At 36.7% G+C, this 13,382-nt stretch overlaps 1 protein-coding gene across 1 annotated transcript in view; it reads left to right on the forward strand.

Annotated features, from left to right (window-relative positions):
- The window catches only part of VWA8 (von Willebrand factor A domain containing 8), a 381,934-nt gene that overhangs the window by 32,163 nt on the left and 336,389 nt on the right, over positions 1-13,382 (forward strand). Inside the window, exon 5 of the mRNA XM_049778742.1 lies at positions 9,014-9,181. Within this exon, the coding sequence (XP_049634699.1) occupies positions 9,014-9,181 (168 nt within the window). The remainder of the gene's footprint in view (positions 1-9,013; positions 9,182-13,382) is intronic.

Here is a 13,382-nt window from a genome sequence, read left to right on the forward strand (position 1 = left end):
AGTGACTGAATTCTGATTCCTAAGCCAGATTTTTGCAACCATGTTATTAGACTATGATCTAATTAGCAGAATTAGAGCATGTCTGTCCAGTTTGGTCTCTCTATATTGTTCATAACCAAGGCCTTGACTTTCCCCAGATTGAAATTTTCCTTAGGCCAACTGTTTTCTACTCAAAATGATAAAGCTTGGTAGATTTGCAGTTTTAAAAATGGAGATAAGAATGACTTTTGTTTCTCCAATTTTATTGAAATATTATTGACATTCAACAATACTTTTATTGAAATAAACTTCCTTATGCTCACTGCTTTCTATTGTAACATTTAATCTTTAGGTGGGGGCTGACTTCCCCGTCTTATTGAAGAAGTAATAAGAAGTCTAGAGGACTAATTAATATAACTGATAAATAGCAAAGATAATATTTGAATTAGGATCTGTCCAGTTTCAAAGATCAGGTATCATACTGCTTTCCTGAAAAAGCCATAATAATAATGATAATATTTACTACAAAGTTGATAGTGTTTATAATAATGGTAACAGCTAATAGTTTTTTAAAGTTCTTATTCTATACCTGAGGTTATCTAATTTAAACTTTAATATATTATAAGTACTATAATTAATCTAGTTTTAGGAAGTACTGGAGGCTCAGAGAAGTAAAGTGACTAACCCAAGTTTTCCATAAAAGGGAAGCAGTAGAACAGTGACAAATCAGTTGGAACTTGTTTTGATATTTTAACAAGAACTTATAAAGCAATTAAAATTTTTCTCTCAGGGCCAAAGTGACAGTAAAGCAGATAGGGCCTTTGCCTTGCATGCAGCTCATTTCCAGCATCTCAAGCCCAATAGGAATGATCCCTGAATGCAGAGCTGATAGTAACCCCTGAGCACTGCCAGATGGATCCTCAAAAGAAAAAAAAAGAATATTTTCCTTCTTTTTTTTTTTTTTTTTTTTTTTTTTTTGGTTTTTTTTTTTTGGTTTTTTGGGTCACACCCGGCATCGCTCAGGGGTTACTCCTGGCTCGATGCTCAGAAATCGCTCCTGGCAGGCTCGGGGGACCATATGGGACTCCGGGATTTGAACCGATGACCTTCTGCATGAAAGGCAAACACCTTACCTCCATGCTATCTCTCCGGCCCCCGAATATTTTCCTTCTTACGCTGTTATACTGTAACTGTTTGAAATAATTTGAAATCCTTTATGTTATTTTTAAGAAATGACTTCAATAATAATCAATATTTTAATAGAATAAATGGCTTTATAATCAATCCCCACCAACTTCATTTCTTTTTAAATTGAATCACCATGAGATACACAGAGTTATTTATGGCTGAGTTTCAGTCTCATCTTAATTCTTAAATTGTTACACTGTGCATTTTCTCTTGAAGATGTTTTCCTTCCATAAATGAGGACACAGACTTTTATATTAATTGTTTGCCTGAGGTATTTTATCAGATCAGAAGTAAATCTAGAACATGGGCTTAGACAACTATGATTTTAGGTCATATAGCTGCTTTTATCTTGAAACCCTTTGTGGCCATATGTTTAGTTGTTAAAATCTAATTGAGATGGCTGAACCAGAATGGTTTGGTGCATTTAAAAAATATTTTTATTAAAGGAAAACTAGTTTTCCAGAAGTCTTGTAGTGTGAAGCGTAGAACGATGCCTTATGACTGATTTAATTTCTACTTGGAGAAACTAACACAAGTATTCCTTTCATTTAAAATATATGTGTTCCTTCCTAGGTTTTTGAGATTTCATGAGAAAAAATATGCCACAATTATTTTGTTAAAATGCTGCTTAGAAAAATTTCGGAATGTGTAACATAAAACTCTTATGCTCATAAGTAAACTATTTCTGTTCTTACAATTAAGGACTTAAATAACATTTATCTCTCATATAATAAATATTCTGAAACTTACATAACAGCATTTTAAAGTTTTGGTTATTAGGTCACACCTGATGTTGCTGAGAGACCCATGTGTGGTCGTACCTGGACCTCCCACATGTAAAGTATGCACTTAGCCCCTTGACTTATCTCTTTGGCCTTATAAAAGCATTTTTTTTTTTTTTTGGTTTTTGGTTTTTGGGTCACACCTGGTAGTGCTCAGGGGTCACTCCTGGCTCCATGCTCAGAAATTTCTTCTGGCATGCTCAGGGGACCATATGGGATGGCCGGCATTCGAACCAATGACCTTCTGATTGAAAGGCAAACACCTTACCTCCATGCTATCTCTCCGGCCCCTATAAAAGCATTTTTAAACCAACTGGTTACATTTTTATTTTATACTTGATCTTAGCCAAAAGGCTGAGAAGGGATTACATTTTTATTTTGTAAACATTAAAAAGCGGGCTTGTTTTCCAAAATGGCTGGACCAGTTTACATGCTGACCAGTAGTGAATGAGTGTTCCGTTTTTCCCACATCCACTCTAGCACTGGTTGTTCTTGTTCATTTTTAATAATACTACACATCTGTTAGGAAAAATAAAGTTATAAACTTTACTTATATAAAAATGAATGACTATGGAGAGTATTAAGCTGAATAAAATGAGTCAGAGGGAGAGGGATAGACATAGAATAATCATACTAATATATGGGATAATAAAACCAAAAAATAGTATCCTATTATACCCAGAGACAATGGGTATTGTCTATGTCCCTTCTTGGAGGGCTAGGAGGTAGTCCATGATAGGCAGCTTGCCACAAAAGGGGAGGGAGTGCAGTTAGGGCAGAGAAGGGATCCCTTGAGACAATGATCATTGGAAATGATCACTCTGGACAGAAACTGGGCGCTAATAGGAGGTAAAATATTTTGTATGAGGTCCCTTCAGTAGCAGTATTGCAAACACAGCACTTAAAAGTAAAACAGACAGAGAAGAGGAGGAAGGGGAGGAGAGAGGAAAAGAAAAGAAAAGCAAAGAAGAAGAAAAGGAAGAAGGGAAAGGAGAAAAAGGAAGAAGAAAGAAGAAATATCTTCTATAGTGGTAGGAGTGGGAGAAGGTGGGAAAAAAACTGGGTACATCAGTTGCAGGAAATATGCACTGGTGAAGGGAAGGGATGGGAGTTGGCACATTGTATAACTGAAAATCATGAGCAGTTTTGAAATTGCATCTAAAACAAAAGTAAGCCAGTTTTGTACCTGTATGACATTAAAAAAATGTTTTTATTCCTTGAAGATCTAAGAATCCTGCTAGGAGATAAAATGGGTATCTAAGAGTACTAAAAATTACTATTATTGCAACTGAATGATAGCACAGTGGTTAGGGAGTTTAATTTGCTTGTGGCTGACCTGGGTTCCGTCTTTGGCATCTCATATGGTCCTCTGAGCCTGCCAAGAGTAATTTCTGAGCACTGAGCCAGAGCCAGGAATAAACCATGAAATCACTGGATGTGTCCCCCAAACAAAAACAAAAATAAACAAGCAAGAAAAAAATACACATCAGTATTGTTCTAGTGTTGATCAATGTTGAGCACAGAGGGCAAAAGGGCATCAGTGCAGGAGGGTAAGATTTTAGGGCATCAGTTGAGCACAAAGCTTGTATTATATTCACACTACCCCATCCTTAAGTAAGTCTGAGGTTTATAGTATGATATTATAATGAATTGGCACTTTATTAGAGTGCTTATTGAGTTTCCTTTATGCTCTATAGTTTATTTTTATTTGGAATAGTCTCATGTCTTTGCGTCATTAAAAAAAAAAAAAACAGAAACTGTGATCACCCACACTGTCTTCCTTCTCCTTTTCACAGCCATTTGTTTTGTAGAATTGATTTCATTTAGATTTTTATGATGTTTGCTCATGATTCAATTGAGATTGTGCAATTTAGGCAAGAACTAGAGAAGTACTCTTCAGTCCCTCATAGGGCATCTTAGTAAGATATTTTCCTTGCACACGATCAACCCTAGAGTAGCACACAAAGTCTGGGGATTATACTGGGGTTGGTCACACGTGCATGGCAAATGTTTTAATATGGTGATTCACTAAATTCTGATATGTATCCTAGTTTTATCTCACAGAACATGTATTTTAATCTGTAGGTTGTGATAACTTAGTTTCTATTTTGAAATTTGTTTTACTGGAGTGAATAGATTTATGTGGAAAAAAAAGTTTAATTGAAACCTTAGCTGAAGCATGAATTTTCACTGACTTGAATTTTGATTCTTCATGTCCAAGAATGCATTTCTATGGCTTTGTCATTTTTACAGTTGACTAACTGAAATTTATATTTTCTTGTTCTTTGGAGCTATGAAGTTACTTCTAGACATGCACTGGAAATAAATAAAATGATTCCTACTAGATGGAAGGTTGTGTGCAAAAGAATGAAGAATCTTTGATAATGATAGATTGAAGAATTATGCATAAATTAGCTTATTTTTCCTGACCTGGGACAATTTATCCCTCCTTATGCAACCTGATTGTTCTCTGTACTGATCTCTATATTGATGCTGAGCTTAGTCTGAGCAACTAATCTACAGGCCCACAGCCTGAAATTCCTGGGTTTCAGTAGGTTGATCCTCCAACCTCAGCCTTCTTTGTGGCTTTGCCACTAATGTTAACATGCCTTATTGCTTCTGGTTGATCTTCCTTATTTATGTGATGAATATCTTGAATCAGATGTGATTCTCATAAATGTTTGTTTAGATGATAGATAATTTAACCTAGAACCCTTACATGGCAACTATAATGATATGTGATCTAATATTGAACTATTTCTCTGACCCTTCAAATATTTTTAAATTTTTATTTAGGCCCAACAATTTACCAATTTGTTTTATTATTTTATTAATAATATTTTTATTTAAGCACCTTGATTACAGACATGCTTGTAGTTGGGTATCAGTTATATAAAGAACACTCCCTTCAATAGTTTAACATTCCTACCACCAATAGTCCCTGTCTCCCATCTCAAACTCCAGCCCTCAGCCTGTATTCGAGACAGGTCTTGCACTTTTCTCATTTATTGACATTGTTATGGTAGTTGTTAGTGTAGTTATTTCTCTAACTGCACTAATCACTCTTTTTGGTGAGTTTCATACTGTGAGCTGATCCTTCTAGCCCTATGTGATCATAATGGCTTACATATCTTTCACAGTAGTATTTTAGGTACATATTAATATTGAATCAGGGGAATACCCATCACCAAATTTGACCTTCCCCCATCCCAGTTCCCTTTCTGAAATCCATATACCCCACCATCACCCCCCAGGCTGCTAGAGTAGGTGGACCCCTCTTTGTCTAGCTTACTATTAGTGGTCATATATCTGTTTGGTTGGTACTCTCCCTTGTTTCCCCCTCTATTTAAGAGGTGGAGCTAGATAAATCGAGTTATGCGGTTTTGTTTGAAGGAAAGAAAAGCAATAGAATGGGGTACACAATAAGAAAAAATAAAAAATAATAAAAAAAATAGAAGTCAAATTCTTTGAAAATGGGTGGAGACCTTCTAGAGGCTTTCAACCTCAGTTTGAGAAAGGACATGAAAAAGGTAATTGAAACACCACAACAATACAGAAAGAAATATCAAATTAAATATTCAGTGAGCACTACAGCAATAAAGATAAGCACCACACAATAGTCTCAGTTCTGAAATCAAATCATGCCAGAGTGCAAAAAGAAAAAGATAAGATAAAATAAAATGAAATAAAATAAAATTGGAGATATCAACTTCAATATCTACACCAAAATAAAGACATCAAAAAAATCGATCAGTCAATAAATAAATGTGTGGAAAGATGATTATTTTTTTTTCTTTTTCCCCCTGCATAGGCACATTAAATATTGAGGTTATTATAGAGGGAATTCCCTTGTCTAACCCTCATTTCTATTGTCTCTGGGCATTATTACAATAATGTCTTTTATTTTTTTTTAAATGATGATGTGAGACTATTCTGTGTGTGTCTCTCTCTCTGACTTAATTCATTCAGCATAATAGATTCCATGTAGATCCATGTATAGGAGAATTTTATGACTTCATCTTTTCTGACAGCTGCATAGTATTCCATTGTATATATGTACCACAGTTTCTTTAGCCACTCATCTGTTGAAGGGCATCTTGGTTGTTTGCAGAGTCTGGCTATTCTATTTATCATATTGTAACTAATAGAGTTTTAGGCATACAATTAAATGTTAAAGATTTTAACAATCCTCCATATATGTAAAATAAACTGTTTTACAGTATAGTACAATTTTTAATAACTTATTAAAATACTTGATCAGGCAAAGTAGATTTTATAAAAAAAGTATATATTTTCTTTTTTTTTTTGTTTTTGTTTTTTTTTTTTTGGCCACACTCAGTGATGCTCAGGGGGTTACTCCTGGCTATGTACTCAGAAATCTCTCGTTGCTTGGGGGACCATATGGGATACCAGGGGATTGAACCTTCTAGGCTAGTGCATGCAAGGCAGATTCCTTACCGCTTGAGCCACTGCTCCGACCCCATTTTCTTCCACACTTATATAACCCATGTTTTGCCACTTTAAAAAATATTTTTAAAAATTAAAACTATTTCTTTGACTAAACTAAAATTTCTTTGTCTAAAATAAAAAGAGGCCCCCCCTTTAGATACTCAAACATTTGGGGGCGAAATTGCTATGAGAAAAATTAAATTTTATGTAAAGCGGTTAATATAAATGAAGACATTTTTCTAGTAAAACAATATAATGTATATTAAACTGAAGTAATGGGAAACTTTTCTACCTCTGATGGTTCCTGAATATTGCCAGGAGTGATTCCTAAGTGAAGAACCAGAAAGAAATAAGATCAGAACACATCCAGGTGTGGTCCAAAAACTGAAAAGGAAAAGCAAGCCCCATGTGAAGCAGCTAATGTCAGGATATGGGATTGGATAGGTCGATGAATTGCCATATTGTAATAGATATGTTGAAATGGTGAGTTTGGACATAGTAGGAGACATCTGGAAGTTAGAGATGTCATGACCTGAACTAAGAAAGTGGTGGGAAGGATAACTTTGCAAAATGTTAAAGAAATTAAATCACCAGGATGGGGTGACAAATTGAATGTAAAAAGTGAAATAGGAATCAAGGATCCTTGCTATAAGTGAATCAAGCTTTTTCCTCGTGTGACAAATATAAAGATGAAAAGTGGGTTTTGGAAATGTGATATCTTCAGTTTTTGTACAGGGAACCCAGGGAGACTTGTGGAGTCTGACTGGAGACATCTATGTGATGGGACTCTGTGAGGGAGAAAAGCATAGAGTGGGAAGATTGTAATGGTCTGATTGTTCAGGCTGTACTAGGTGGAGTCAGAAGAGCTGTTTGGGCCTACTTTATTTTCTTTTTTTCTCTATTACTATTTTCTTAAAATTGACTTGGGAAACTTATAGGGTTATAGTTATAAGTAATCTGCTATAGGCCAGTGTAAAATCTGACTTGTTTTCTGATCTAGTAGATATGAACATTAGAGCTAAACTAAACTCATTTTGGTGGTGGCTCTCATTTAAACCTGTCACCATGACTGCAAAGATAGTACAGGAATTGAGGCACTTGCTTTGCTTACAACTGAATCTGGTTTTATTCCTGGCATTGCATATGGTTGTCCAAGCACAATCAGGAGTGATCCTTGAGCACAGAGCCAGGAGTAAGTCCCGAGCATAGCCAGGTGCGGCCAAAAAACTACTCCCACTCCTCCAAAATAATAAAACTTTTAGTCTCTGCATATTCTCACCTAGATTATTTGATTCTTACAAGTGGCGTATGGGCTCCATAAAGTAGACAGTAATATTCAGTTCATTTTTCTAGTTAAAATAAATGTTCTTGTTTAGTAATTCTTGTTTTTGTTTTTTGGGCTACACCCGGTGACGCTCAGGGGTTACTCCTAGCTATGCACTTAGAAATTGCTCCTGGCTCGGGACCATATGGGACACCAAGGATCAAACCCAGGTCTGTCCTGGGTCAGCTGCGAGCAAGGCGAATGCCCTACTACTGTGCTATCACTTCAGCCCTCTTGTTTAGTTATCTATTTTCTTGTTATGTTATTGGTTAAAAAATAACTCTTACTTTTCTGTTTCACTGAGAATATATCTAAAATGTTATAGTGGACGGGTTGAGATCATTGCCTCAATCTCTTCTACTTCGAATTTGGGAAACAGGCAGAAAGTTTTTTTGTTTTTTTTTGTTTTTTGGTTTTTGGGCCACACCCGGTGACGCTCAGGGGTTACTCCTGGCTATGCGCTCAGAAGTCACTCCTGGCTTGGGGTACCATAAGGGACACCTGGGGATCGAACCTCGGTCCATCCTAGGCTAGCGCTGGCAAGGCAGACACCTTACCTCTAGCGCTACCGTGCCGGCCCCAGGCAGAAAGTTTTAACTTGCCTAATATCTTCTAGGCAGATAAAAGAACAATGATACATGGGCTGGAGCATTAGTACAGCGGCAGGGCGTTTTCTTTCCAGGTGGCCAACCCAGGATGGACCTGGGTTTGATTCTTAGCATCTTATATGGTCCCCTGAGCCTGCCAGGAGTGATTTCTGAGCTCAGCCAGGAGTAACCTCTGAACTCGGCTGGATATAGCCCAACTCCTCCCCCTTAAAAAAAAAAGAATCAACATCTTGGTTCCTAGTCCTTATACTGAGAACTCTAAAAAATTTTTTTGGTCAATATAAAGACTGTTCCGCTTCTGGGAAGTAGCCACAATCATAGTCTTAATTGGAACAATAATTGTAACAATCTTCACAAATTTTGTTTTTACAGTAAAAAAAGAAAAAGTGTTTTATTACTACTACTAAATACTAATTATAATTTCCAAGTAGTTAAAATTTTACTTTACAAATAAATTACAAAGTTAATTATGATTGGGTTTAGGCATGCAAAGTTTGGACACCAATAATCTGTTCCCCATGTTCGCTTCTCTTGATCAATGCCTCCCCCATTTGCCTCTTACTTACCAGTCTGCCTCTATGAAAGGCATTTTTTTTTTATAACTATGGACAAGAACTCTAATTTGCGAGTTTAACATGCCCTATTTTCTGTCATCTCATACTGCTTTTATTTCTTGGAAATAGTGTGCTGTTCGTGCAGCCACAGAAGGCAGAACCCTTGTATTGGAAGGCTTGGAAAAGGCGGAGAGAAATGTTCTGCCTGTTTTGAACAACCTACTGGAAAACAGGGAGATGCAGCTTGAAGATGGACGCTTCCTAATGTCTGCCGAACGCTACGACAAACTTCTCCAAGTAAGAAAAGAAAGATTTGATACTTCATCTGGGTTGTTGAGCTGTGTATGGCTAGTGTATTTGTTGCATAAGAAGTGGTTGAATCAGAACAAGGACAGAGATATCCAGGTTACCCATCTGTGTTGCAAATTGCTAAATTCAGGTCAGGAATTTGCAAATTTGTAGGGCACTGATTGTAGACAATGTTAGAGGATATCCTAGACTTTTTTTTTTTCCCTCAGACTAAATCTTTCTTTCCTCTCTTTACTTCTCTTTATCTTTGTTTCTTTTATCTTCCTTCTTTCAACAACTAACTGTTTGCTAAAAGTCTATTGGCTTTTAAACCAGGCCTGGGCATCAGGAATACAAAAGTCCTTCATAAAGTACTATTCTTGGCTTCAGGAAGGTCAAAATCTAGTAGATTTTGGCATATATGAATAAGATATTTAAAAGATAGTTGGATGGAGATCAGGGGAGGAGCTATGGTTCAAAGGACTGGGGCATATGCTTCATAAGCATTAGGCCTGGATTCTGTGTACTGAACCTTGTGGTACCTCAGTACCTCAGAAACACCCCCAAGCACAGTGCTGAGAATAGTCCAGAGCAGGGCACTGCTGGGTATGGCCTGAAAAATCAAAACAATAGATAAAATATCCCTGATGGTCTCAATTACCAGCATATTATATCTGAGTTGTTAAGATCCTCTGACTTTATTCTCTGCTCTTCTGTAGAAGTCAGTGATTACTTGCAATGAAATGTGTGACAGGGCAGCTCTAAATTCAGCTCCAAACATTGCTATGTTCTAAACCCTTGGCAGCTTGCTTTCCTATTCAGAATGAAAATTGAGTCATTATAATAGATTATGGTGTCAGTATAATAATCTGGGTTCTTGGGGCTGGAGAGATAATATAGTGGGCAGGATGCTTGCCTTGCATGGTAGCCCACCAGGTTCAATTCTCGGTATTCGAATTTCCCAAGCTCATCAGGGTGACCTCTGAGTAACTAGGAGTAAGCCCTGAGCATCAATCAGGTTTGACCCAAAATAGAATGAACAAATAAAAATAATCTGGGCCCATACTGCCTATTGGCCTTCTGGCCTATCTTCCTTTCTGTTCCACTCCAGCTGCTTGTGTTCTTTTTACTATACCTCACTCATGCTGCACAGTTATTTCCTACCTTAGAGGCACTCAGCTCTTCTTGAGTGGCTTTTTTTCTGAGACACCTGTTTCAGATAGCTTTTCCAATCTTTGCTCAAATGTCATTATTGTCAATGAAGCCTATCTTCATACTTCTGTTTGAAATTTCAGTTGATTCTGTGCCTTCGTACTTCCTTACCTCAGTGATCTTCTAACATCCTCTAAAATCAATTAATTTACTTGGGTGTTTACTACCTACCTTCTCTATTAGATTAGAATGTCCACTGGGCCAGAATGTTTTATTATTGTTATCTCAACCTTATTAAACAATGCCTGGCTTAGGATAATTGGTCACTAATGAATATATGAATGAATAACCAATAAAATCTTAAAGTACTATGACACAGTGAGTATAAAGAGCACAGCAATGAGGAAAGCTGTGGGCTTTCAAAATATTCAAAGAAGTATAGTGTCATAATTATTAGCAGAGAGCCCTGGTTCATTTAACCCTAGATGTATCACACTGGAGCTTTCTGGCCAACTCAGCCTACAGTGACTGATTGCTGTGCCTCTGCATTCAGAACAGACATCTCACATCTACTGAGTAGAGATAGATGCATTGGACTACTCCATGGTGGTTACAGATTGCTCAAGAGCAGAATCTGTGGTTTATAATTCTTGATACTGCTCCCAGGGTGCTAGTTCAACCTCAGAAAACAGGAGGCTGAACTAAATAATAGATGCGGGCAGCAGAGGGTCTGATTGAGCTAGTGCTCCATGTCTGGGAGAACCACAAGCATTTCTTTCTTTTTTCCTTTTTTTTTTTTTTTTTTTTCTGCCTTTTGCTTTACATTCTTGGTAAGATTTTTGCAAACTTTAGCATACTTGTTTTTATTTTTTTAAATTGCTTATGTGAGATTTTAGATGATGTCATTGTGGAATGTAGTAGTTTTCTTCTGGATCTATCACTAGATTGCTTTATTCTAACATGACTGAAGAAGATAAATGCTTGTTTAATGAATGCATAAAAATTATTTATTTATTTGGCTTTATTGAATTAAGTAGAAGTCACTTTCCTTCATTTTACTGTTATGATGTGATATTTGGAGCCTGTATTGGTTGTGGTCTTTGGATATAGTGCTTACCTATATATTAAAATATTTAAACCACATTTATGTATAAAATAGTTTATATAAAATATTTAAGTATAATATATGTTTATAACTAATAAGCATAAGCAAAGGAATAATATTTTAATTGAGGTAACTGGTTTGCTTGTCCATGCTTTAGTGGTATGCTTTTTATACCTCTTAAATATATGTAAGTATAAGAATAATTGTTGTTATAAGTAGATAGATATTATTTAGGATATTTTCTCTTTAAATAATTTTCTACTTATAATGTATTATTTGCTCTTTAGAGTACTTACTAGAATATGGAATCTTTACTTTCTTCTGTAAGGAATCTTTACTATTATTTTACGTGTGTGTGTGTGTGTGTGTGTGTGTGTGTGTTTTGTTTTATGCTTTATTTGGTTTTTGGGTCACACCCAGCAGCGCTCAGGGGGTACTCCTGGCTCTACACTCAGGAATTGCTCCTGGCAGGGTTGGGGACCATACGGGATGCTAGGATTTAATCCACCGTCCTTCTGCATGCAAGGTAAATGCCCTACCTTCATGTTATCTCTCTGGCCTCCTATTTTACTTTGTTTTGCAAGACTTCCTAATTCTGCTCAAGGGATCACTGAAGTACTCACATTTTAGTTATCTTAAAATAGTTAATTATATTGCTGTTATTAAACACAATCAAGTCAACATGCTATGATGTTTTAATGGTATTAAGATTTCTCAAGAACTTGCGTGCCAAATGAGACTCTCATACAACCTAGTACACAAATGTGATGGTAGACAGGGATACAGAGGAGAGTACAAAAATAGTTCTGATGAGACCAGAGAGACATAGTACAGTAGGTAAGGCACTTGCCTTGCATGCATCTGACCTAGGTGTAATCCCCAGCACCTCATCTCATCTCCCAAGTTCACTAGGAGTGGTCCCTGAGCTCAGAGCCAGGGGTAAGTCTTAAGCACTGCTGATTGTGGACCCAAAACAAAAAAATAAAAAAGGTTCTGATGAAGGGAGGGGTATTAAGAAAGGGCCCGTTTTCATGGAGATATGAGCTGAGCTTGGGAAATACTTGTATTGAAGCTGGGTAAGATAAAAGTGTGAGCCAAGCAAGTGGAATCATATTGGGCACAGCCTAGCGTGTTAGGAGACAGTGTTCCTGGTTCCTGGTCCAAGTGGTTGGTGTGCAGTGGATGTTGAAATTGGGAGAATCAGACATAAATCAGCTAGGGATGTCTAAAAATGATTCGAAGGATCAGGGAGATAGCATAGGGATTAGAGCAAATGCTTTGCATATGTTTATATGTTTGCATATGTATATATGTTTATATGTTTCTGTCCTCAATACAACCCTGAAGCACCTGCATATAGCCCTGCAAACCCTGAACATTGCTTGGTATAACCCTGGAGGCCCTTTTCTTTGGTGAAAAAAAATACTTAATTTTTTTTCTAATAATATCTTTATTTAAGCATCATAATTACAAATATGTTTGTAGTTGGGTTTCAGTCATAAAAGGAACATCCCCCTTCACCAGTGCAACATTCCCTCCTCCCCCATCCCCTGCCTGTATTTGAGACAGGTATTCAATTTCTCTCATTCATTACCATTGTCATGATAATTGTTAGTGTAGTTATTTTTCTAACTGTACTCACCATTCTTTGTGGTGAACGTCATATCATGGGCCAGTCTTTTCAGCCCTCATCTCTATTGTCTCTGGATATTTTCCCTTAAGCACTACCATTTGCTCTGGTGGTTTCTAAAACTGCAGAACTCAAGCATAAAAGACAGACTAAGAATCACTAGACCCCAGAACACCTCTTGGGAGGCCCACTTCCAAAAAAGAGGAATTAAGGCATGCATTTGGTGAAAGATATGTAAGAAAAATTCATGAAAATTTTGCCCATGTGGTAAGTTTATAGAATATTTATTACTACTAATGTATTCTTTGTTAGACATATACTCA

The sequence above is a fragment of the Suncus etruscus genome, chromosome 8 (genome assembly GCF_024139225.1).
Source record: "Suncus etruscus isolate mSunEtr1 chromosome 8, mSunEtr1.pri.cur, whole genome shotgun sequence".
NCBI lineage: Eukaryota > Metazoa > Chordata > Mammalia > Eulipotyphla > Soricidae > Suncus > Suncus etruscus.